This window comes from Mustelus asterias, chromosome 2 (assembly GCF_964213995.1).
Source record: "Mustelus asterias chromosome 2, sMusAst1.hap1.1, whole genome shotgun sequence".
Classification (NCBI taxonomy): Eukaryota; Metazoa; Chordata; class Chondrichthyes; order Carcharhiniformes; family Triakidae; genus Mustelus; species Mustelus asterias.
Genome location: NC_135802.1, coordinates 7,988,913 through 8,014,097, shown reverse-complemented (window position 1 = coordinate 8,014,097; position 25,185 = coordinate 7,988,913). Strand labels below are relative to the sequence as shown.

The window sequence follows — 25,185 nt, the reverse complement described above, 5'->3', positions numbered from 1 at the left end:
ACTCACCATTAATCCCACACATTAATGCTATACTTTACACTACGGACACAGGCCATTCAGCCCATTAGGCCCCATACTCCTCATGAGCTTCCTCCCACCTCCCCCACTGCCTCTCTCCTTTAGTGAGTCAGCAACCACTAGAGGAACAGTAACGCATCGAGACTGAGGGGGGGCTGGGCAGACAGAGTGAGTGAGGGAGAAATGAGGGACACACGGAGTGAGTGAGGAGGGAGTGAGAGGCACAGGGAGTGAGTGAGGAGTGAGTGAGGGACACAGGGAGTGAGTGAAGAGACAATGAGGGACACGGAGTGAGTGAAGAGACAGTGAGGGACACGGAGTGAGTGAAGAGACAGGGACACGGAGTGAGTGAGGAGACAGTGAGGGACACGGAGTGAGTGAGGAGACAGTGAGGGGCACAGGGAGTGAGTGAGGAGGGAGTGAGGGGCACGGAGTGAGTGAGGAGGGAGTGAGGCACAGGGAGTGAGTGAGGAGGGAGTGAGGGGCACGGAGCGAGTGAGGAGGGAGTGAGGCACAGGGAGTGAGTGAGGAGGGAGTGAGGGGCACGGAGCGAGTGAGGAGGGAGTGGGGGACACACGGAGTGAGCGAAGAGACAATGAGGGACACAGGGAGTGAGTGAGGAGGGAGTGAGAGGCACAGGGAGTGAGTGAAGAGACAATGAGGGACACAGGGAGTGAGTGAGGAGGGAGTGAGAGGCACAGGGAGTGAGTGAAGAGACAATGAGGGACACAGGGAGTGAGGGTGAGGAGTTTGGAGGATTGTTTAACCAGGCAGGAACTCACTTTAGTTTTGGAGGTTAGGTTGCGGGTGGCTCTCTGAGATTCTCCAGCCCGGCGAATCGCTTCGCTCATTTGCTGCTCCATCTCATTCAGATCAGTCTCCATTTTCATCTGGATCCGCACAGCTTCAATTTTACTCTTGATTTCCCTCTCCAGGTCACTCTGCAGGATGTCCAGTGAACGCTGCTGGCCACATCTGAAAGGGCAGCATTGAATTAGTGTGGAGAGGCACAGAGTGTGGGACTGGGTGAATGTGGGAATCACATCCCGCTGGATACTCCCGGGGAGTGGGGAATTGGGGCAGCGTGAACCAACCTTACACCCAGCCCCACAGGTTTCCTTATGTACGACCATATGAATTGGGAATAAGGCACTGATTCCAGGTTTGAAGGGGCTGCCGTATGAGGAGCGGTTGAGTAGCTTGGGGCTTGTACTCACTGGAGTGCAGAGGAATGAGGGGGGATTTGATTGAGGGATATAAAATACCCAACGGGATTGATAAAGTAATTGTTAACCAAATGTTCCCCCTTCTAGAACAGTCTAGGACAAGAGGTCATTGTTGTAGAGTAAGAGGGGGGAGACAGAGATAAGGAGAAGCTGCTTCTCACAGAGGGTTGTGAATCTATGGAACTCACTGTCTGAGTGCAGTGGATGCAGAATCAGTGGATTCAAGAAAGAGAGAGATAAATATTTGATCAAAGGCGGGATAAAGGGCTATGGGGAAAAGGCAGGGAAGTGGAGTTAGGATGAGATGGAGATCAGCCATGATCCTATAGAATGGCTCGAAGGGCTGGATTACCCACTGTCACTCCTAACTCCTAACTCCCATTCGGCCCTTCGAGCCTAGTCTGCCATCCAGTAAGATTCTGGTTGATCTGATTGTGGCCTCAACTCCACATTCCACTGATAATTCTGACTCCCTCGTTTGTCAAGAATCTGTCTCCCTCTGCCTTAAAAATATTAATTGACCCTGCCTCCTCGCTCTCCACCCTACACAGGTCTCACCCGACCTTCCGACTCAGGCCGGGTGAGGCGTGTGTAGGGCAGCGCGATCCTGAGGCCTTCAGTCCAGGGCCCAGGGTCAGAGGCAAGGAGGCCACGCCCCTTTTATACAGCACTAACTGCCGTAAAGCAGGAACGGTTAAAGATCCGGCCACTTTAGGACACCATGGAGAGGGTAGGTTTGTAAAGTGGGATTGGGATTGTGGAGAGTGCTGTCTGGAGGTTGGGGTGTCTGAGGGGGGAAGATCGTTTGGGTGGAGGTCAGTCGGTCAGGGAGGGGGCAGGGTGGTCAGTGCGGGGGGGTCAGTTAGTCCATGGGTGGGGGTTGGATGGTCAGTGGGAAGGGGCGGTGTCAGTTATGTGGGGAGGGGGTTGGGGGGTTCGTGGGAGAGGGCAGCCAGGAGGGGACTGAGAGGGGTTGAAGTGGTTCGGGGTGCTCAGTGAGGGTAGTCATGGGAGGCCCTGTGGAAGTGGCTGGGGGGGACGGGGGTGGGGGAAGTCCCATGGGACTGGGGCGTCGGGGGGGGGGGCAGTCCTATGGGGCTGTGGGGACGGTGGGGGGGCAGTCCTATGGGACTGAGGGGCGGTCGGGGGGCAGTCCCATGGGGCTGGGGGAGGTTCGGGGGGGCAGTCCCATGGGGCTGGGGGAGGGGTTGGGGGGACAGTCCCATGGGACTGGGGGGGGTGGGTCAAGGGGCAGTCCCATGGGGCTAGGGGGAGTGGTGTCGGGCAGGGGCATCGGGGGGGCAGTCCCATGGGGCTGTGGGGGCGGTCGGGGGGGCAGTCCTATGGGGCTGGTGGAGGGGTTGGGGGGGCAGTCCCATGAGGCTGGGGGGGGGGGGGGGGGTCGGGTCGGGGTGGGCAGTCCCTTGGGGCTGGGGAGGGGGTGGTGGGGGGAGTCATTGCTATAATTACCCTGCAGTTAAAATTCCTCTAACTTTTCCTGGGAATCTATTCTGGTAAGAATGTCAGAGGGATCCGAGGTTAGCGATTTAAATTGTAATTTTGGATGGATTCCAGTGCAGGGAAATTTCCCAATGGAAATTTAAACTTCCCAGACATTCCTGCAATCCCTTACCTGGAAACCTCCAGGGGGGTGGGGGTGGGGGGGTGGTTGGGGAATGGAGCAGTTTCCCAGCACACCTTTGGGGTGTCCCCAGATACACTGCCCGGAAACCTGGAAGTTACCAAGTGTTATAAAGCACCTTGGGATATTTTAATAAGTTATAGGCACAATATAAACATAAGTTGTTGTTGTTCTTAGACTTCCCTAATGCCCTAATGGTTACATTTTTTAGCATCTTGTTAGGTCAGTAACTCACCCCAGACAACGGCCTGTGGCAGTGGCTGTATTCGTCATGACATGAATCCAGACTGAATCATAGAATCCCAACAGCACAGAAGGAGGCTATTTGGCCCATTGAGTCTGCACCGACCACAATCCCACCCAGGCCCTACCCCCACACATTTACCCTGCTAACCTACACATCCCGGGACACTAAGGGGCAATTTAGCATGACCAGTTAACCTAACCCACACATCTTTCGGACTGTGGGAGGAAACCGGAGCACCCGGAGGAAACCCACGCAGACACGGGGAGAACGTGCAAACTCCACGCAGACAGTGACCCAAGGCGGGAATCGAACCTGGGTCTCTTGGGCTGTGAGGCAGCAGTGCTAACCACTGTGCCACCCCAAGAGATAAATATTTGAGCAAAGCCAAGCACACTGTTTCATCCATATCGCATTGACATTGGCAGTGTGCAAGTTACCCCCCACTACCCCCCAGTGACCAGCCAACAATGTACAGGTTCACCCCCCCACACTGACCAGCCAACAGTGCCCAGGTTCCCCGGCTCGGTGTCCAGGTTCCCCGGCTCGGTGCCCAGGTTCCCCGGCTCAGTGCCCAGGTTCACCGGCTCAGAGTCCAGGTTCCCCGGCTCGGTGCCCAGGTTCCCCGGCTCAGAGCCCAGGTTCCCCGGATCGGTGTCCAGGTTCCCGGTTCGGTGTCCAGGTTCCCGGCTCAGTGCCCAGGTTCCCCAGCTCAGTGTCCAGGTTCCCCAGCTCGGTGCCCAGGTTCCCCGGCTCGGTGTCCAGGTTCCCCGGCTCGGTGTCCAGGTTCCCCAGCTCGGTGCCCAGGTTCCCCGGCTCGGTGCCCAGGTTCCCCGGCTCAGAGCCCAGGTTCCCCGGCTCAGAGCCCAGGTTCCCCGGCTCAGAGCCCAGGTTCCCCGGCTCAGTGCCCAGGTTCCCCGGCTCGGTGCCCAGGTTCCCCGGTTCGGTGCCCAGGTTCCCCGGCTCAGAGCCCAGGTTCCCCGGCTCAGAGCCCAGGTTCCCCGGCTCAGTGCCCAGGTTCCCCGGCTCGGTGCCCAGGTTCCCCGGTTCGGTGCCCAGGTTCCCCGGCTCAGAGCCCAGGTTCTCCGGCTCAGAGCCCAGGTTCCCCGGCTCGGTGCCCAGGTTCCCCGGCTCAGTGTCCAGGTTCCCCGGCTCAGTGCCCAGGTTCCCCGGCTCGGTGCCCAGGTTCCCCAGCTCGGTGCCCAGGTTCCCCGGCTCGGTGCCCAGGTTCCCCAGCTCAGAGCCCAGGTTCCCGGCTCAGTGCCCAGGTTCTCCGGCTCAGAGCCCAGGTTCCCCGGCTCGGTGCCCAGGTTCCCCAGCTCAGAGCCCAGGTTCCCCGGCTCGGTGCCCAGGTTCCCCGGCTCAGAGCCCAGGTTCCCCAGCTCGGTGCCCAGGTTCCCCGGCTCGGTGCCCAGGTTCCCCAGCTCAGAGCCCAGGTTCTCCGGCTCGGTGCCCAGGTTCCCCGGATCGGTGCCCAGGTTCCCCGGCTCGGTGCCCAGGTTCCCCGGCTCGGTGCCCAGGTTCCCCGGCTCGGTGCCCAGGTTCCCCAGCTCAGAGCCCAGGTTCCCCAGCTCGGTGCCCAGGTTCTCCGGCTCGGTGCCCAGGTTCCCCGGCTCGGTGCCCAGGTTCCCCGGCTCGGTGCCCAGGTTCCCCGGCTCGGTGCCCAGGTTCCCCAGCTCAGTGCCCAGGTTCCCCGGCTCGGTGCCCAGGTTTCCCGGCTCAGTGTCCAGGTTCTCCGGCTCGGTGCCCAGGTTCCCCGGCTCGGTGCCCAGGTTCCCCGGCTCGGTGCCCAGGTTCCCCGGCTCGGTGCCCAGGTTCCCCGGCTCGGTGCCCAGGTTCCCCGGCTCAGAGCCCAGGTTCCCCGGCTCGGTGCCCAGGTTTCCCGGCTCGGTGTCCAGGTTCCCCGGCTCAGTGCCCAGGTTCTCCGGCTCGGTGCCCAGGTTTCCCGGCTCAGTGCCCAGGTTCCCCGGATCGGTGCCCAGGTTCCCCGGCTCAGTGCCCAGGTTCCCCGGCTCGGTGCCCAGGTTTCCCGGCTCAGTGTCCAGGTTCCCCGGCTCGGTGCCCAGGTTTCCCGGCTCGGTGCCCAGGTTCCCCGGCTCGGTGCCCAGGTTCCCCGGCTCGGTGCCCAGGTTCCCCGGCTCGGTGCCCAGGTTCCCGGCTCAGAGCCCAGGTTCCCCGGCTCGGTGCCCAGGTTCTCCGGCTCAGAGCCCAGGTTCTCCGGCTCGGTGCCCAGGTTCTCCGGCTCAGAGCCCAGGTTCCCCGGCTCGGTGCCCAGGTTCCCCGGCTCAGAGCCCAGGTTTCCCGGCTCGGTGCCCAGGTTCTCCGGCTCAGTGCCCAGGTTCTCCGGCTCGGTGCCCAGGTTCTCCGGCTCGGTGTCCAGGTTCCCCGGCTCAGTGCCCAGGTTCTCCGGCTCAGAGCCCAGGTTCTCCGGCTCAGTGCCCAGGTTCTCCGGCTCAGTGCCCAGGTTCCCCGGCTCAGTGCCCAGGTTCTCCGGCTCAGAGCCCAGGTTCTCCGGCTCAGTGCCCAGGTTCTCCGGCTCAGAGCCCAGGTTCTCCGGCTCAGAGTCCAGGTTCCCCGGCTCAGTGCCCAGGTTCTCCGGCTCAGAGCCCAGGTTCTCCGGCTCAGTGCTGTTACCTCAGGACGATCATCTCTTCATCTTTTTCCTTCAGTTTTCTCTCATTCTCACTCTGTAACTGGGTCAGGTCCAGCTGGAGACGGCTGTTCTTGTTCTCTGCACTTTTCAGCTCACTCTAACGTGTAATAAAAGAGAAGGTTACTGGTATTGGGTGTGAATGGGGAGATTCTGGAGAACATTGTGACCTGGAGAGGCCACAGGGAGTGATCGACACGGCGGAAGGAGCACGAGGCCTTGCCTCTCTGAACTGCTGCAACTCTTTCAGGCTATTCAATCGATTTAATTTATTTATATTTCCGGAAGAGATTGATCTCCCTCCCCATCACCCTATCACTGCTCGTTCCCTTCTGCCTTCAAACATGGGAACAGGAGGAGGCCATTCAGTCCTTCCAACCTGTTCCACCATTCATCATGGCTAATCTGTATTCCATTGACTCCCGGGCTCTGTCAGTTATTAAACAGTTCCTATCTCTGATTTGCATTGCATGAATTACTTACTAATATTTATGGAATATTAAATTCAAAACCAACAAAAATACAACAGTCGGTCATGGCAAGCCCTCTGATAGGGGTGAACCTCAGTTAACCCCATGACCTTTCATCCAATGGGTCAGGAAGGCACGGCTTAAAGAGAGTGAGCTTTAAACTCTGAGTCCTTGGATTTGAAAGCAGCAGGAGGATGAACTGTATCGCTACATTCTGTATATAGTTTATTTGTTTATAAGTGTTGATCCGGGTGATCCGGTTTCCTCCCACATCCCAAAGATGTGCGGGTTAGGTTGATTGGCCATGATTAAAATTGCCCCTTAGTGTCCTGAGATGTGTAGGTTAGAGGGGTTAGTGGGTAAAATGTGTAGGGATGTGGGGGTAGGGCCTGGGTGGGATTGTGGTCGGTGCAGACTCGATGGGCCGAATGGTCTCTTTCTGTACTGTAGGGTTTCTATGATTCTATGATTTCTATGATTTATTAACTGGTGGTCACCTGGGGTCTCTGTTATTACAGTTACCATGGTAATTGGAAATTTTTATTAGATTCCCAAAGAGAGACATTCTGGCTTTATAACGGTTCTGAAACAATGGTTGGACTCACAGTGTCAGAGAAGCATCAGCAAGATACTCTGCAGGGACTCACCAAAGCTCTGACAGCACCTTCCAAACCCATGACCTCCACCAGCCAGTACCAGGACAGCAGATACCTGGGAACACCATCATCCTGGACAAGAGCAGCAGATACCTGGGAACACCATCATCCTGGACAAGAGCAGCAGATACCTGGGAACACCACCACCTGGCGATTCCCCTCCAAGTCACTCACCATCCTGACAATATATCGCTGTTCCTTCACCGTCGCTGGGTCAAAATCCTGGAACTCCCTCCCTAACAGCACTGTGGGTGTGCCTACACCACAGGGACAGCAGCAGGTTCAAGGAGGTAGCTCACTGCAACCTCCTCAAGGGGCAATTTGGGATGGGCAATAAATGCTGGCCCAGCCAGCGACGCCCACATCCCATAAATGAATAAAAAATGTCATCAAACTCAATGGCTTCCATTTCAGTGGCTGGGGCTTTTGGTTTAGTGAAGCAATCTGTTCAGTTTCCATAAAGTTCCATGGGTGAGTCCAATTTGGAAGCCCCAGTGATTGACTGACATTATTGCAGATCATAGGACCCGAGGTTGATTCTCGGCTTGGGTCACTGTCTGTGTGGAGTCTTTCCATCTCTGTCCCTGAAGTCTCAGAGTCAGAGCCTCAGGAGCGCCGCACGCGCCCGGTCAGCTCAGTCACTGCTGTGGCCAGCTCACCCAGCAAGGGTAAATACAATACCTGAAGATCTTCCACTGCGGTCTCCAGCTGAGACAGTTCCTCTTGAAGCCGTTTCTTAACCTTGTCTGTCTCATGGCTGTTTTGGGTGGCTTCATTCAGCTGATCTGTTAGGGAAGCGATGTCCTCTATTTTGAAAGAGAGAATGAAGAAACACAAAACTGATATATCAATAAATCAATCAAATATCACACATGTCAGGAAATCCTGATAATACGTAGAATCGAGGAAATCCAGCCTTTGGGAATGTGTTCCGTGGGTTTTATGCTTTTTAAAGCCTATTTAAAATGGAGACTATGTGGTGGTAGAGACAGTTTGGCTAGGTTGATGGAACTGGTGCTTTTGATATGTTGATAAGCTTGGCGACACTGCAAACAGATCTTTACCTAAGGCAACTTGGTAACAATGGAGACCAGAATGTCACGGGGTTTGAGTAAGAGATTAGAGGTTCAGAGGAGGAGATGAGGTGTGAACTTTCCAATTACTTTCTGAAAGATGGACTCACAAAATGAATGAAATTGAGGTGATTTCTGAGGAGGTTTGTTCAGATAAGGGATGATGAAAGGAGAATATCAGGGGCCACTTCAATCTGTGCAGGGTGGCTGTTTAGAGAGTTCAGTCCACAGCAGGTTAAACCCTGTGTGAACCCTCCGCAAGCAACCATAGAATTACATAGAATCCCTACAGTGCAGAAAGAGGCCATTCAGCCCATCCAGTCTACACCAACAACAATCCCACCCAAGCTCTATCACCATTACACCATGTATTTTCCCTGCTAATCCCCCTGACATGAGAAAGATATAAATATTGGGCAGCACTTCTTCATAGAAAGGGGCATAGATCAGCTCGATAGTCAACATCTTTTCCCAAAGGTAGGGGAGTCTAAAACTAGAGGGCATAGGTTTAAGGTGAGAGGGGAGAGATACAAAAGTGTCCAGAGGGGCAATGTTTTCACACGGAGGGTGGTGAGTGTCTGGAACAAGCTGCCAGAGGTAGCAGTAGAGGCGGGTACAATGTTGTCTTTTAAAAAGCATTTAGACAGTTACATGGGTACGATGGGTATAGAGGGATATGGGCCAAATGTGGGTAATTGGGACTAGCTTCGGGGTTTTAAAAAAAAGGGCAGCATGGACAAGTTGGGCCGAAGGGCCTGTTTCCATGCTGTAAACCTCTGACTCTAAAGGGGAGTGGAATACTGCAACTCTCTCCCAAAAGACTGGAGGTACGATTTTACCAGCTGTTCATGCCACGCTCCTGCCGCAACAAGATCGCAGAATTTGGCGCCCAGCCAATCTCCATTCACTGCAGCGGGATGGGAACAGCCATAACATTCTGGCCCGGGGGTCCATTGGAAAGAAATGAATAGTTACTGTCAGGGGAAGGGTAGTAAAGATTACAGAGTAGGTTTCACATACGGATCTGTCTGTGGGATGGACTGGAGGAGGCAGGGAGCTGAATGTTCTCCTGTTCCTATCTCCCCCAAATGGTGGCACAGTGGTTAGCACCGCTACCTCACAGCGCCAAGAACCCAGGTTCGATTCCCAGCTTGGTTCACTGTCTGTGGGGAGTCTGCACATTCTCCCCGTGTCTGTATGGGTTTCCTCCGGGTGCTCCGGTTTCCTCCCACAGTCTGAAAGACGTTCTGGTAAGGGTGCATTGGCCGTGCTAAATTCTCCCTCAGTGTACCCGAACAGGTGCCGGAGTGTGGCGACGCGGGGATTTTCACAGTAACTTCATTGCAGTGTTAATGTAAGCCTACTTATGACACTAATAAATAAATAAATAAATAAAGTGGGTGAAGGCCTGAACCAACGATCAGTCTGTGCCGGTTCCTTTTTATAATAGCTGGGATTCTGATGGTGCTTTCTGACATGTCTCCTTTTTAAAGGCTCTGGTCTCTGCTGCCAGTGAGTGGGGCTGCCTCTTACCCAATAGACGTTTGTTCTCCCTTTTCAGCCCCTCGTTCAAATCCACTGACTCGTCGAAGGAGGTTTTGAGTTTCAGTAGCTGTGTGCTTATCCCCCTGCTCTCTCCCTGAGCCACTTCCAGCTCTTCCTGTGCCCGACCCAGTTTTGCTTTCCACTCGGATAGGATCTTATCGAAGTTCTGCTGCTTCCTCTCGAGGGTGACGGAGGCCGCGTGTGACCTCTCGACCTCCGCGTTCAGGTCCTGTACCTCGGCCTGGAGTCGGTTCTTCACTTTTTCCACGGAGGCACACTTGCTGCTCACTGCCTCAGCCTTCTCCTCCGCCTCTTGAAGCTGCGACACCAGCTTCTTCCTGAGGGAGGAACACGCAACAACATGAAGGGGATAGGCCCAGAAAGAAAATGGACACGGTTCACTCCTGACCTGTGCTGGATAGCACTGAGCTCAGGATGGACTCCTGTCACTGTGTCGTCCTGTTGTGGGTCAATTGAATGATAGGGTTCAAGCCCAGTGCACTCCCAGTGCAGTACTGAGGGAGTGCTGAACTGCCAAAGGTGTCACCTTTTTTGATTCATTTGGGGTACATGGGCGTCGCTGGCTGGCCAGCATTTATTGCCCATCCCTAGTTGCCCTTGTTCAGAGGGCAGTTGAGAGTCAACCACATTGCTGTGGCTCTGGAGTCACATGTAGGCCAGATCGGGTAAGGACGGCAGATTTCCTTCCCTAAAGGACATTAGTGAACCAGATGTTTTTTCAACAACCGACAATGGTTTCATGGTCATCAGTAAATTCTTAATTCCAGATATTTTTTATTCAATTCAAATTTTACCATCTGCCGTGGCGGGATTCGAATGAGACATTAAACTAAGGCCTCGTTTGCCTTTCAAGCGTTTGTCAAGGATCTCATAGCTCAATAATGAAGTTTAATGTGGGAAAATGTAAATAGAACAAAGAACAAAGAAAATTACAGCACAGGAACAGGCCCTTTGGCCCTCCAAACCTGCACCGACCATGCTGCCCGACTGAACTAAAACCCCCTACCCTTCCGAGGACCATATCCCTCCATTCCCATCCTATTCAAGTGCTTGTCAAGACGCCCCTTAAAAGTCACAATCGTATCCGCTTCCACTATCTCCCCCGGCAACAAGTTCCAGGCACCCACCACCCTTAGAGTAAAAAATCTGCCTCGTACATCTCCTTTAAATCTTGCGCCTCGCACCTTAAACCTATGCCCCCTAGTAATTGACTCTTCCATCCTGGGAAAAAGCTTCTGACTATCCACTCTGTCCATGCCCCTCATAATCTTGTAGACTTCTATCAGGTCTCCCCTCAACCTCCGTCGTTTCAGTGAGAACAAACCAAGTTTCTCCAACCTCTCCTCATAGCTAATGCTCTCCATACCTGGTAAATCTTTTCTGTACCCTCTCCAAAGCCTCAACATCCTTCTGGTAGTGTGGTGACCAGAATTGAACACTATATTCCAAGTGCGGCCTAACCAAGGTTCTATAAAGCTGCAACATGACTTGCCAATTTTTAAACTCAATACCCCGGCCGATGAAGGCAAGCATGCTGTATGCCTTCTTGACTACCTTCTCCACCTACATTGCCACTTTCAGTGACCTGTGTACCTGTACACCCAGATCCCTTTGCCTATCAATACCCTTAAGGATTCTGCCATTTACTACATATTTCCTATCTGTATTAGACCTTCCAAAATGCATTACCTCACATTTGTCTGGATTAAACTCCATCTGCCATCTCTCCGCCCAAGTCTCCAACCGACCTATATCCTACTGTATCCTCTGATGGTCCTCATCGCTATCCGCAAATCCACCAACCTTTGTGTCATCCGCAAACTTACTAATCAGACCAGTTACATTTTCCTCCAAATCATTTATATATATTACAAACAGCAACGGTCCCAGCACTGATCCCTGAGGAACACCACTTGTCACAGCCCTCCATTCAGAAACGCACCCTTCCACTGCTACCCTCTGTCTTCTTTGACCGAGCCAGTTTTGTTTCCACCTTGCCAGCTCACCTCTGATCCCATGTGACTTCACCTTCTGCACCAGTCTGCCATGAGGGGCCTTGTCACTTTAGCGGGAAGGATAGGATAGCAGCATGTTATTAAATTGGGAGAGATGGCAGAACTCTGAGCTACAGAGGGATCTCGGGTGTCCTGGTGCACCAATCACAGAATGTTAGTATGCAGGTACAGCAGGTGATTAGAAAGGCAAAAAGAATGTTGCTTATTGCAAGGGGCATGGAATATAAATATAGGGATTCTTTACTTCAGTTGTACAGGGCATTGATGAGGCCACATCTGGAGTACAGTGTTCAGCTTTGGTCCCTTTATTTGAGAAAGGCTATAATTGCATTAGAAACAGTTCAGAGAAGGTTCACTTGATTCATTCCTGAGTTGAAGTCTTATGAGGAAATGTTGGACTTGTTGGGCCTATACCTACTGGAGTTTACAAGAATGTTTGTGAGTATATATGTCAGTCAGTTAAATATAACTAACAAATTGAACAACTTAACTATTAATATTTGAACAATATTTAAAAATGGAAAGGAAACAACTGTCACTGTTTCAGTTTCAAATATGCAACATTCCTCTTACAGACTTAAAGTCCACTTTAACTATGGTTAGCAATCACAAATATACTTGCTATAATGAGTGTAGACAGCCTTGGAGTTTTCAGAGAGATACAAAGCTTTCAGAAGCCTGTAAAATTCTCCTAACTTCAACCAGAACAGCCAAACTCATTTCTGCAAAAGCCTTTTCTCTCTGCACATAAACCACATCATCACATGACCCTGTCAATCACTCTAATCTGAAATCCCAGGGGAACTTAAGTAAACAAAAGTCCATCACCTCTACTTAAGATAACCACTTGCAAGGCTAAAATAAGTAATTATCCTGCTCACCCATCATCTGAGTTGCATTCCCACCAGACATACAGACTGCCTGTAGCATATAGCTGATTTTTTAAACATTTCCCTTAAACACAAAATATATATATATCCATATCAACTGCATTACTATCGTCACAGAAGATATTCCAATGTGTAGATAGGTGTGCAAGTTTATATGTCTGTATATGTATGTTTGTGTGTACATATGCCTGTCTATGTATATCTGTGTGTGTGGATGTTTGCATGTACATATGTTTGTATGTGTACTGTAGGCCCGATGTCCAAAATCCAGCACTCTTGAGACCGAAACCCTGCAGATTTGGATTGGAGTATTAAGTTGTCACACAGTGCAGCATTGAGACATGGTCTGTAAGTGATAGATCATCATCGCTGGAAGCTCAGCAGAATCCCAACCCTGCTCCTGTGATCTCCTCACTGGGATTTAGTGAAAACACGTACAGGTCCACCCCAGTTTTGGATGGAAGGAGTGAAGCGAGACAACTGAGATAACAGGATCTGTCTCTAACCACACAAGGGGTTGAATTTTATACTAGGGGTAGGGTCCCCTTGCCCTCACCCCTCTCCCCTCCACCCCTCTCTCCAGGATAAAGATTAGAGGCAAAACAATACCCTTCCCTCAGCTTGGCCAGCTCGTCCCACAGACATTTAACAGCCGAGAGACCAGTAATTGGACAGAAGGCAGGCCAATCTTTGGTGAGGTCCCACCCCTTGAGAGTTGCTGGTCAATCAACTGGCTGGCTGCTCTCTTGTCCCTGCAGCACCACTGGGAGCAGTGGCCACAGCTGGTATTGCAGGCAGTGCCAGGAGTTAAGAGATCCCGGCCGGGAATGTGGTTATAAAAACTTAAAAATAAAAAAAAAAAAACTAAATAAAAAATAAAAAAACTTAAAAAAAAAAATAAAAACAAAAAAAAATAAATTTTAAAATAAACATCCAATGGGCACAGAAGGCCTGAAAAGGAGGCACCCCCCAACCCTTGCCCAACGTGGTGAGCTGGGCACTTGGCACTTTAGAATCTCAAATGATCCATGCTGCTTGAAACTTGAGTGAGTTTGAGAACAAGGATCACTAATGTACCTTCACCTTCCCAGGTGTAGTGGTAATGTCAGTGCATTAGAGATGCAGTGGACCAGAGACAGTATCCAGTCCAAGGAAGAAGCTTACAGATTGGCCAAGAAAAATAATAGGTCTGAGGATTGGGAGCAGTTTTGAATTCTGCAAAGAAAGACTAAGGGATTGATTAAGAAGGGGAAAATACAGTGCAAAAGTAAGCCTGCAGAGAACATAAAGACTCTCACTAAGAGTTTCTATAGCTACTTAAAGAGAAAGAGGTTGGTGAAGACAAACGCAGGTCCCCCACAGACAGAAACGGGAGAATGTATAATAGGGGACAAAGAAATGGCTGAGCAACTGAATACACACTTTGGTTCTGTCTTCACAGAAGAGGGCACAAATCAGATACCAGAAATAGAACATAGAACATAGAAAGCCACAGCACAAACAGGCCCTTCGGCCCACAAGTTGCGCCGATCACATCCCCACCTCTAGGCCTATCTATAGCCCTCAATCCCATTAAATCCCATGTACTCATCCAGAAGTCTCTTAAAAGACCCCAACGAGTTTGCCTCCACCACCACCGACGTCAGCCGATTCCACTCACCCACCACCCTCTGAGTGAAAAACTTACCCCTGACATCCCCCCTGTACCTACCCCCCAGCACCTTAAACCTGTGTCCTCTCGTAGCAACCATTTCAGCCCTTGGAAATAGCCTCTGAGAGTCCACCCTATCCAGACCCCTCAACATCTTGTAAACCTCTATCAGGTCACCTCTCATCCTTCGTCTCTCCAGGGAGAAGAGACCAAGCTCCCTCAACCTATCCTCATAAGGCATGCCCCCCAATCCAGGCAACATCCTTGTAAATCTCCTCTGCACCCTTTCAATGGCTTCAACATCTTTCCTGTAATGAGGTGACCAGAACTGCGCGCAGTACTCCAAGTGGGGTCTAACCAGGGTCCTATAAAGCTGCAGCATTATCTCCCGACTCCTAAACTCATGTTGGAGAATGCAAGATTTAGTGAGAAGGAAGAATTGAGGGAGATCAATATTAGTAAAAAATGGTGCTGGGAAAATTGATGGGATTGAAGGCGGATAAATTCCCAGGGCCTGATAATTGACATCCCAGAGTACTTAAGGAAGTAGCTCTAGAAATAGTGGATGCATTGGTGGTCATCTTCCAGGATTCTATAGACTCTGGAACAGTCCCTGCAGATTGGAGGGTAGCGAATGTCACTCCAATATTCAAAAAGGGAGGTAGAGAGAAAACAGGGAATTGTAGACCAGTAAGCCTCACATTGGAAGTGGGGAAAATTCTTGAATCCATTATCAAGGACTTTATAGCAGAAGATTTAGAAAGCAGTGGCAGGATCAGACAGTCAGCATGGATTTATGAAGGGGAAATCATGCTTGGCAAATCTGTTGGAATTCTTTGAAGATGTGACTAGTAGAGTTGACAAGGGGGAGCCAGTCGATGTGGACTTTCAGAAAGCATTTGACAAAACCCCGCACAAGAGATTATTATGCAAGATTAAAGCGCATGGGATTGGAGGAAGTTGAGATGGATAGAAAACTGATTGGCAGAGAGGAAACAAAGAGTTGGAATTAATGAGTCCTTTTCAAATTGGCAGGCAGTAACTAGTGGGGTGCCACAGGGATTGGTGCTGGGACCCCAGCTATTCACAATATATATTAATGAGTTGGATGAGGGAACAAAATGTAACATCTCAAAGTTTGCAGATGGTACCAAGTTGAGTGGGAGGGTGAACTGACGAGGATAATAAAAAATAAGAACATAAGAACTGGGAGCAGGAGTAGGCCATCTGGCCCCTCGAGCCTGCTCCGCCATTCAATAAGATCATGGCTGATCTTTTCGTGGACTCAGCTCCACTTACCCGCCCGCTCACCATACCCTTAATTCCTTTACTGTTCAAACATCTATCTATCCTTGCCTTAAAAACATTCAATGAGGTAGCCTCAACTGCTTCACTGGGCAGGGAATTCCACAGATTCACAACCCTTTGTGTGAAGAAGTTCCTCCTCAACTCAGTCCTAAATCTGCTCCCCCTTATTTTGAGGCTATGCCCCCTAGTTCTAATTTCACCTGTCAGTGGAAACAACTTCCCTGCTTCTATCTTATCTATTCCCTTCATAATCTTATATGCTTCTATAAGATCTCCCCTCATTCTTCTGAATTCCAATGAGTATAGCCCCAGTCTACTCAGTCTCTCCTCATAAGCCGGAATCTCTCAACTCCGGAATCAACCTAGTAAATCTCCTCTGCACCCTCTCCAGTGCCAGTATATCCTTTCTCAAGTAAGACCAAAACTTTACACAGTACTCCAGGTGTGGCCTCACCAGCACCTTATACAGCTGCAACATAACCTCGCTGTTTTTAAACTCCATCCCTCTAGCAATGAAGGACAAAATTCCATTTGCCTTCCTAATTACCTGCTGCACCTGCAAACCATTGAGATTCCTGCACAAGGACACCCAGGTCCCTCTGCACAGCAGCATGCTGCAATTTTTTACTATTTAAATAATTGCCCATTTTGCTGTTATTCCTACCAAAATGGATGCCCTCACATTTACCGACATTGAAATCCATCTGCCAGACCCTCGCCCACTCACTTAGACTATCTATATCCCTTTGCAGACTTTCAGCGTCCTCTGCACACTTTGCTCTTCCACCCATCTTAGTGTCATTTGCGAATTTTGACACACTACACTTGGTCCCCAACTCCAAATCATCTATGTAAATCGTAAACAATTGCGGTCCCAACACTGATCCCTGAGGCACACCACTAGTCACTGATCGCCAACCAGAAAAACACCCATTTACCCCAACTCTTTGCTTTCTGTTAGTTAACCAATCCTCTATCCATGCTAATACATTACCCGTATCACTGTGCACCTTTATGTTATGCAGCAGTCTTTGGTGCGGCACCTTGTCAAATGCCTTCTGAAAATCTGGACACACCACATCCACAGGTTCCCCATTGTCCACTGCACATGTAATGTTCTCAAAGAATTCCACCAAATTAGTCAAACATGACCTGCCCTTCATGACCCATGCTGTGTCTTACCAATGGGACAATTTATATCCAGATGTCTCGCTATTTCTTCCTTGATGATAGATTCAAGCATTTTCCCTACTACAGAAATTAAGCTAACCGGCCTAGAGTTACCCACCTTTTGTCTACCTCCTTTTTTAAACAGTGGCGTCACATTTGCTGTTTTCCAATCTGCGGGAACCATCCCAGAGTCCAGCGAATTTTGGTAAATTACCACTAGTGCATTTGCTATTTCCCCCGCCATCTCTTTTAGTACCCTGGGATGCATTCCATCAGGACCAGGAGACTTGTCTACCTTTAGCCCCATTAGCTTGCCCAACACTACCTCTTTCGTGATAATGATAGTTTCTAGGTCCTCACCTGCCATAGACTTTCTGTCATCAATTTTTGGCATGTTATTTGTGTCTTCCACTGTGAAGACCGACACAAAACACCTGTTCAATGCCTCAGTCATTTCCTCATTTCCAGTTATTACATCCCCCTTCTCATCCTCTAAAGGACTTTAGCCACTCTTTTTTGTTTCATATATTTGTAGAAACTTTTGCTATCTGTTTTTATATTCTGAGCTAGTTTACTCTCATAATCCACCTTACTTTTCTTATAGCTTTTTTCATGGCTTTCTGTTGACCTTTAAAGATTTCCCAATCCTCTAGTTTCCCACTAATCTTTGCCACTTTGTATGCATTTTCTTTCAATTTGATCCCTCCTTTATTCCCTTAGATATCCATGGCTGATTATCTCTTTTTCTACAGTCCTTCCTTATCACTGGTAGATACTTTTGCCGAGCACTGTGAAAGATCGCTTTGAAAGTCCTCCACTGTTCCTCAGGTGTCCCACCATAAAGTTTTTGCTCCCAGTCTACCTTAGATGCAGAGATCCTTCAGCATGATCTGGACAGGTTGGGTGAGTGTGCAAATCAATGGCAGATGCAGTATAATTTGGATAAATGTGAGGTTATTCACTTTGGAAGCAAGAACAAGAAGGCGGATTACTACCTGAATGACTGTAAATTGGGAGAGGGGAGTGTGCAGCGGGACCTGGGTGTCCTTGTACACCAGGCGCTGAAGGTAAGCATGCAGGTGCAGCAGGCGGTAAAGAAGGCAAGTGGTATGTTGGCCTTCATTGCGAGAGGTTTCGAGTGCAGGAGCAGGAATGTGTTGTTGCAATTATACAGGGCCTTGGTGAGGTCACACCTAGAGTATTGTGTGCAGTTTTGGTCTCCTTTTCTGAGGAAGAATGTTCTTGCTCTCGAGGGAGTGCAGCGAAGGTTTACCAGGCTGATTCCGGGGATGGCAGGACTGATGTATGAGGAGGGATTGACTAGGTTAGGATTGTTTTCGCTGGAGTTCAGATGAATGAGAGGGGATCTCACGGGGATCTCACGGGAGACTGCTGAGTAAAATAAGGGCCCATGGTATTCGAGGCAAGGTACTAACATGGATTGACGATTGGCTGTCAGACAGAAGGCAGAGAGTTGGGATAAAAGGTTCTTTCTCAGAATGGCAACCGGTGACAAGTGGTGTCCCGCAGGGTTCAGTGTTGGGGCCACAGCTGTTCTCTTTATATATTAACGATCTAGATGACGGGACTGGGAGCATTCTGGCCAAGTTTGCCGATGATACAAAGATAGGTGGAGGGGCAGGTAGTATTGAGGAGGTGGGGAGGCTGCAGAAAGATTTAGACAGTTTAGGAGAGTGGTCCAAGAAGTGGCTGATGAAATTCAACGTGGGCAAGTGCGAGGTCGTACACTTTGGAAAAAAGAATAGAGGCATGGACTATTTTCTAAACGGTGACAAAATTCATAATGCTAAAGTGCAAAGGGACTTGGGAGTCCTAGTCCAGGATTCTCTAAAGGTAAACTTGCAGGTTGAGTCCGTAATTAAGAAAGCAAATGTAATGCTGTCATTTATCTCAAGAGGCTTGGAATACAAAAGCAGGGATGTACTTCTGAGGCTTTATAAAGCACTGGTTAGGCCCCATTTGGAGTACTGTGAGCAATTTTGGGCCCCACACCTCAGGAAGGACATACTGGCACTGGAGCGGGTCCAGCGGAGATTCACACGGATGATCCCAGGAATGGTAGGCCTGACATACGATGAACGTCTGAGGATCGTGGGATTATATTCATTGGAGTTTAGGAGGTTGAGGGGAGATCTGATAGAAACTTACAAGATAATGAACGGCTTAGATAGGATGGACGTAGGGAAGTTGTTTCCATTAACAGGGGAGACTAGGACGCGGGGGCACAGCCTTAGAATAAAAGGGAGTCACTTTAGAACAGAGATGAGGAGAAATTTCTTCAGCCAGAGAGTGGTGGGTCTGTGGAATTCATTGCCACAGAGGGCTGTGGAGGCCGAGACGTTGAGCGTCTTCAAGACAGAAATTGATAAATTCTTGATTTCTCGAGGAATTAAGGGCTATGGGGAGAGAGCGGGTAAATGGAGTTGAAATCAACCATGATTGAATGGTGGAGTGGACTCGATGGGCCGAATGGCCTTACTTCCGCTCCTATGTCTTATGGTCTTATGGTCTTATCTCATAGAGACTGATAAAAAAGTAGTTGATGCCAAAACAAGAGAGAGAAGAGAAAGTTAATGGGTGGATTTTCCGGCCGCGCTTGCCCGGAAACTGGAAAATCCCGCTCAAGGTCAACGGACCTTTCCATGATCCGCCCCTCACCTGCTACGATTCCCATGGCAGATGGGACAGGAAAATTCGTCCCAATGTTTCATTCATTGATGTTGCCAGTCTGATGAAAGGTCACCGGCCGGTAAAAGTTAACTAGATTTCTCTCTTATTTAGAAACATAGAAGCTAGAAGCATGAGTAGGCCATTCTGCCCTTCAAGCCTGCTCCGCCATTCATTTCGATCATGGCAGATCATCAAATTCAATATCCTGATCCCCCCTTCCCCCCATATCCCTTGATCCCTTTAGCCCCAAGAGCTATATCTAATTTCTTCTTGAAATCTGACAATGTTTTGGCCTCAACTACTTTCTGTGGTAGTGAATTCCACACATTCGCCACCCTCTGGGTGAAGAAATTTCTCCTCACCTCAGTTCTAAAAGGTTTATCCCTTATCCTCAAACTATGACCCCTAGTTCTAGACTCACCCACCATTGGGAACATTCTTTCTGAATCTACCCTGTCTAACCCTGTTAGAATTTTATAAGTTTCTGTGAGATCCTCTCTCACTCTTCTAAACTCCAGTGAATATAATCCTAACCGACTTAATCTCTCCTCACATGACAGACCTGCCATCCCAGGAATCAGCCTTCTCTGTGCTCCCTCCATAGCAAGGACATCCTTCCTCAGATAAGGAGATCAAAACTGTACACAATGCTCCAGGTGTGGCCTCACCAACACCCTATACAATTGCAGCAAAACATCGCTATCTATACTCAAATCCTCTCACTATGAAGGCCAACATACCATTTGCCTTCTTTACTGCCTGCTGTACCTGTGTACTTACTTTCAGCATCTTCACAGATGCTGCCAGACCAGCTGATCATTTCCAGCGTTTTCTACTCTGCACCTGCCATGGGTTAAAATCAAACATGGTACCTGGCTTCCTCCAATTCTCCCAGCTTCTGAATGCCCTCTGTCTCATATTTTGTTTTCCACAGTAAGGCATCGGCGTTGGCTTTGCAGGCGGACTTCTGAAGGTTGGACCTTTCCTCCTGTTGCTCCTCGAGCTGTCCCCGGAGGACCTCGCAGTCATTGCGTGATTCCTGCAGGCTGTGAGATAACCCCACCCTGAGCTGTGGACAGGAGAGTCAAACACTATCAGATACAACAACAAGCTGCATTCACACAGAGACATGGCAAACATCAAGGAGATATTCAGATGGGTGAATAATTATCTCTGTCATCTCCTCCAGCCCTAAAACTCAAAGCACAAATGTGAGGTAATGCATTTTGGAAGGTCTAATACAGATAGGAGATATACAGTAAATGGCAGCACCCTTAAGAGTATTGATAGGCAAAGGGATCTGGGTGTACAGGTACACAGGTCACTGAAAGTGGCAATGCAGGTGGAGAAGGTAGTCAAGAAGGCATACGGCATGCTTGCCTTCATCGGCCGGGGCATGGAGTTTAAAAATTGGCAAGCTTTATAGAAGCTTAGTTAGGCCGCACTTGGAATATAGTGTTCAATTCTGGTCGCCACACTACCAGAAGGATGTGGAGGCTTTGGAGAGGGTACAGAAAAGATTACCAGGATGTTGCCTGGTATGGAGGGCATTGGCTATAACGAGAGGTTGGAGAAACTTGGTTTGTTCTCACTAGAACGACAGGAGGTTGAGGAACGACCTGATAAAAGTCTACAAGATTATGAGAGGCACGGACAGAGTGGATAGTCAGAAGCTTTTTCCCAGGATAGAAGAGTCAATTACTCGGGGGCAGAGGTTTAAGGTGCGAGGGGCAAGGTTTAAAGGAGATGTACGAGGCAGATTTTTTACACAGAGAGTAGTGGGTGCCAGGAACTCGTTGCCGGGGGAGTTAGTGGAAGCGGATACGGTAGTGACCTTTAAGGGGCCTCTTGACAAATATATGAATTGGATGGGAATAGAGGGATATGATCCCCAGAAGGGTAGGGGGTTTTAGTTCAGTTGGGCAGCATGGTCGGTGCAGGCTTGGAGGGCCAAAGGGCCTGTTCCTGTGCTGTAATTTTCTTTGTTCTTTGTTCTTTGTTCACATGCAGTGGAAGATAAAATAACGTAGGGATTGGGAAACCGAGGTACATCTTAGTAATAGAGATTGATTTGAACAACTTCAACAACAACTTGCATTTATATGGTGCCTTTAACGCGGCAGAATGACCCACCAGGCTTCACAGGTGGGAAGACAAATAAAATTTGACATATTTGGAGATAACATTTGACCAAAAATTTGATTTAAAAAAAGGTCCTACAATAAAAGTTGGAAAGGAGAGTGTGAGGTAGAGATATAGCCAAGTGTAAAGAGGGATCTCAGAGTAATGGGTGTTGACACCTGAAGGCACAGCTGCCAATATTGGGGGTGAAGTAAGTGGGAGAAAGCAAGAGGCTAGAATTAGAGGAGTAGAGATATCGTGGAAGAGTTTTAGTGCTGGAGGAGGTGACAGAGATAGGGAGCTGGAGGAGGTGACAGAGATAGGGAGCTGGAGGAGGTGACAGAGATAGGGAGCTGGAGGAGGTGACAGGGATAGGGAGCTGGAGAAGGTGACAGGGATAGGGAGCTGGAGGAGGTGACAGGGATAGGGAGCTGGAGGAGGTGACAGGGATAGGGAGCTGGAGGAGGTGACAGAGATAGGGAGCTGGAGGAGGTGACAGAGATAGGGAGCTGGAGGAGGTGACAGGGATAGGGAGCTGGAGGAGGTGACAGGGATAGGGAGCTGGAGGAGGTGACAGCGATAGGGAGCTGGAGGAGGTGACAGAGATAGGGAGCTGGAGGAGGTGACAGGGATAGGGAGCTGGAGGAGGTGACAGAGATAGGGAGCTGGAGGTGACAGGGATAGGGAGCTGGAGGAGGTGACAGGGATAGGGAGCTGGAGGAGGTGACAGCGATAGGGAGTTGGAGGAGGTGACAGCGATAGGGAGTTGGAGGAGGTGACAGGATAGGGAGTTGGAGGAGGTGACAGGGATAGGGAGCTGGAAGAAGTGACAGCGATAGGGAGCTGGAGGAGGTGACAGGGATAGGGAGGGTTGGAGGAGGTTACAGGGATAGGGAGCTGGAGGAGGTGACAGGGATAGGGAGCTGGAGGAAGTTACAGGGATAGGGAGGGTTGGATGAGGTGACAGGGATAGGGAGGGTTGGAGGAGATGACAGGGATAGGGAGGGTTGGATGAGGTGACAGTGATAGGGAGCTGGAGGAGGTGACAGGGATAGGGAGCTGGAGGAGGTGACAGGGATAGGGAGCTGGAGGAGGTGACAGGGATAGGGAGCTGGAGGAGGTGACAGGGATAGGGAGCTGGAGGAAGTTACAGGGATAGGGAGGGTTGGATGAGGTGACAGGGATAGGGAGCTGGAGGAAGTTACAGGGATAGGGAGGGTTGGATGAGGTGACAGGGATAGGGAGCTGGAGGAAGTTACAGGGATAGGGAGCTGGAGGAGGTGACAGGGATAGGGAGCTGGAGGAGGTGACAGGGATAGGGAGCTGGAGGAGGTTACAGGGATAGGGAGGACACAGAAGGATCTCAGCCCAGGTATGAGTGGGTTTCTCTCTGGGGTGTTGGTGGACAGGGAAGCAGAGCAGGTGAGTGCGCTCTGGGGGCGACAGGTAGACGGGACTCGGTGCGAGTTAGGCCTGAAGGCAGCAGAGCTTTGGATGAGCCCTCTCCCCTGGGAGCTCGACTCATCTTTGTGCCTCTTGAGGCACCCTCCGGACAGGTTCACGTCTGGGTGAACCTGCTGTAAACCTCGGCAACACAACGTCACGGTGGCACGATTTGAAAATACGGTGAGGGGGGGAAACTCTGGCAGAGATCCTGATAATTATATCAAAAATCAATGCAAATGTATTAAAATGAGGTTCTTGCCCTTTGTGGGCGGGAACCTTGTGATGTCACTGCCGAGGGGGCGGGGAAAACCACGGAATGCGATCTCCCTGGAGAGAATCGCTTTTCCTGATTGGCTCTGGATTTTTAGCCCACGTTGCTGGTCTCTCCCCCGTGGATTTTAATACAAAACATAGAATGATGTATCATAGAATCCCTACAGTGCAGAAGGAGGCCATTCAGCCCACTGAGTCTGCACCGACCACAATCCCACCCAGGCCCTATTCCCGTATCCCCACGCATTTACACTGCTCGTCTCCCTGACACTAGGATCAATTGAGCACGGCCAATCCACCCAACACGCACATCTTTCTGACTGTGGGCGGAAACTGGAGCACCCGGAGGAAACCCACGCAGACACGGGGAGAAAGTGCAAACTCCACACAGACAGTGACTCCAGGCGGGAATCGAACCCGGGTCCCTGGCGGGTCCCTGGAGCGTGAGGCAGCAGTGCTAACCACTGTGCCACCCTTTTCCTTTTAATTCTGTAAATTAAGGAGAGCAGTAATTAATTATTTGTATGCTGAAATGTTGATAAGTGTGCAATCCTTTTATAGATTTATACTCTATTGTTATTTAGTGAGTGTCCGTAACTCATGAACAATGTTTTATTTGTATCACCATCACAATTCAGCAGCTGGCACCATGATGGTTTTTCAATATCAAATATTGCCTATCAGGAAAGAGAATACCTGAGAAAGTGGGATGTGGTAATGTTCCAGAGGGTGGGGAAATTGGAGAGGATCAAAAAGGAATTGGATTGCCAAGTCAGGAACTCAAAGTTACTGGACTACAGGATAGGATAGGCAATGGGACTCACCGGATTGCTCTACAAGAGCTAGCATGGATTCAAGGGGGCGAATGGCCTCCTTCTGTGCTGCAATGACTCTGTAACTCTAATGTGAATCTCAGAGAAGGAAATGAACTAAAGTAAAAAGGTGGAGAGGTTTGTAAATAACAGTATCTGTGAGATGGATCAGTCTCAGTACGGTTTCATTCACACTCAGCTGTTGGTATGTACAGCCTGCAGCGGGTCTGTGAAGAATGTTCTCTTATCACTTTCACCACATGGACTGCAGCAATTCAGGAAGGCAGCTCACCAGCACCTTCTGAGGGACAATTAGGGACAGGCAAGAAACATTAGCCTTTCCTGTGAAATCCACATCTGGGAAATGGATGAAAGAAAAATTGGAAACTTTCACTTCTCTAGAAGGGTCATATGGACTCGAAATGTTAACTCTTTCTCTCTCCACAGGTGCTGCCAGATCTACTGAGTTTATCCAGAATTTTCTGTTTTTATTATTGGAAATTGTTGCTCGGGGCTGCTTGAGAGTCAGGTCCCAGAGAGGCTGAATGCAGACACGAACCTTCGAGTCCTCCTCCAGATGGTTCTTCAGTTCCCCAATCTGTTGGTTCAAAGCCACTTTCATCCGTGTGAACTGTGCGATTAAGGTGTCCCGTTCCTCTAACTGCTGTGACAGGTCTCCTGAAACAGAGATGTTCTCAGAGTAAAAACCCCAACGTGTCACAGCAGTAACTGACAGCGCAAACAAACCACTGTCTTTTCGTTCTGCCTCACAATATCTTCTCTTCCCCCAGATATAAAAGAGGTGAAGATAGAAAATTCTAGCAATTACTTTCAATTTGGTTTTACTTTCCACCTTGTGATTGAACCTGGCTGGATCGGACAGACATTTTACATTGTGGCTAACAAGAATGCTCCCCTTTAAATATGCAAATTGTGTTCTGATGATGTCAGCTGCGGGCGGAGATTCCTGCCTCATTCCTGGATATAGGAATGAGTTTAACCTCTCCGGGAGACTCAAGGTCCGAGTACTGGTGGTACAAGGACAAGTGGGTCACAGAGTTAATGTTGTGGGCAAGAAAGGCAGGAGGAATGTGAAGAACATTCTTCTAGCTGTGATGAAGATACCCCGTCGGAAATGGATCATTCGTCGTGTACCCATCATCTTCCCAGGAGGAGTAGAAGCAGAGATGATGTCAAATGGAAATTGGATTGACCATTGAGCGATATAAACCAGATAGGAATGGGGGAAGAGACGGACTGGGT

The 25,185-nt window shown here is 49.9% G+C and overlaps 1 protein-coding gene across 1 annotated transcript in view; it reads right to left on the bottom strand.

Annotated features, from left to right (window-relative positions):
* The window catches only part of LOC144504862 (uncharacterized), a 107,462-nt gene that overhangs the window by 19,175 nt on the left and 63,102 nt on the right, over positions 1–25,185 (bottom strand). Inside the window, exons 27-32 of the mRNA XM_078230621.1 lie at positions 24,482–24,600; positions 20,143–20,339; positions 9,513–9,862; positions 7,588–7,712; positions 5,765–5,880; positions 801–993 (exon numbers count right to left, since the gene is read on the bottom strand). Coding sequence (XP_078086747.1) covers positions 801–993; positions 5,765–5,880; positions 7,588–7,712; positions 9,513–9,862; positions 20,143–20,339; positions 24,482–24,600 — 1,100 coding nt within the window. The remainder of the gene's footprint in view (positions 1–800; positions 994–5,764; positions 5,881–7,587; positions 7,713–9,512; positions 9,863–20,142; positions 20,340–24,481; positions 24,601–25,185) is intronic.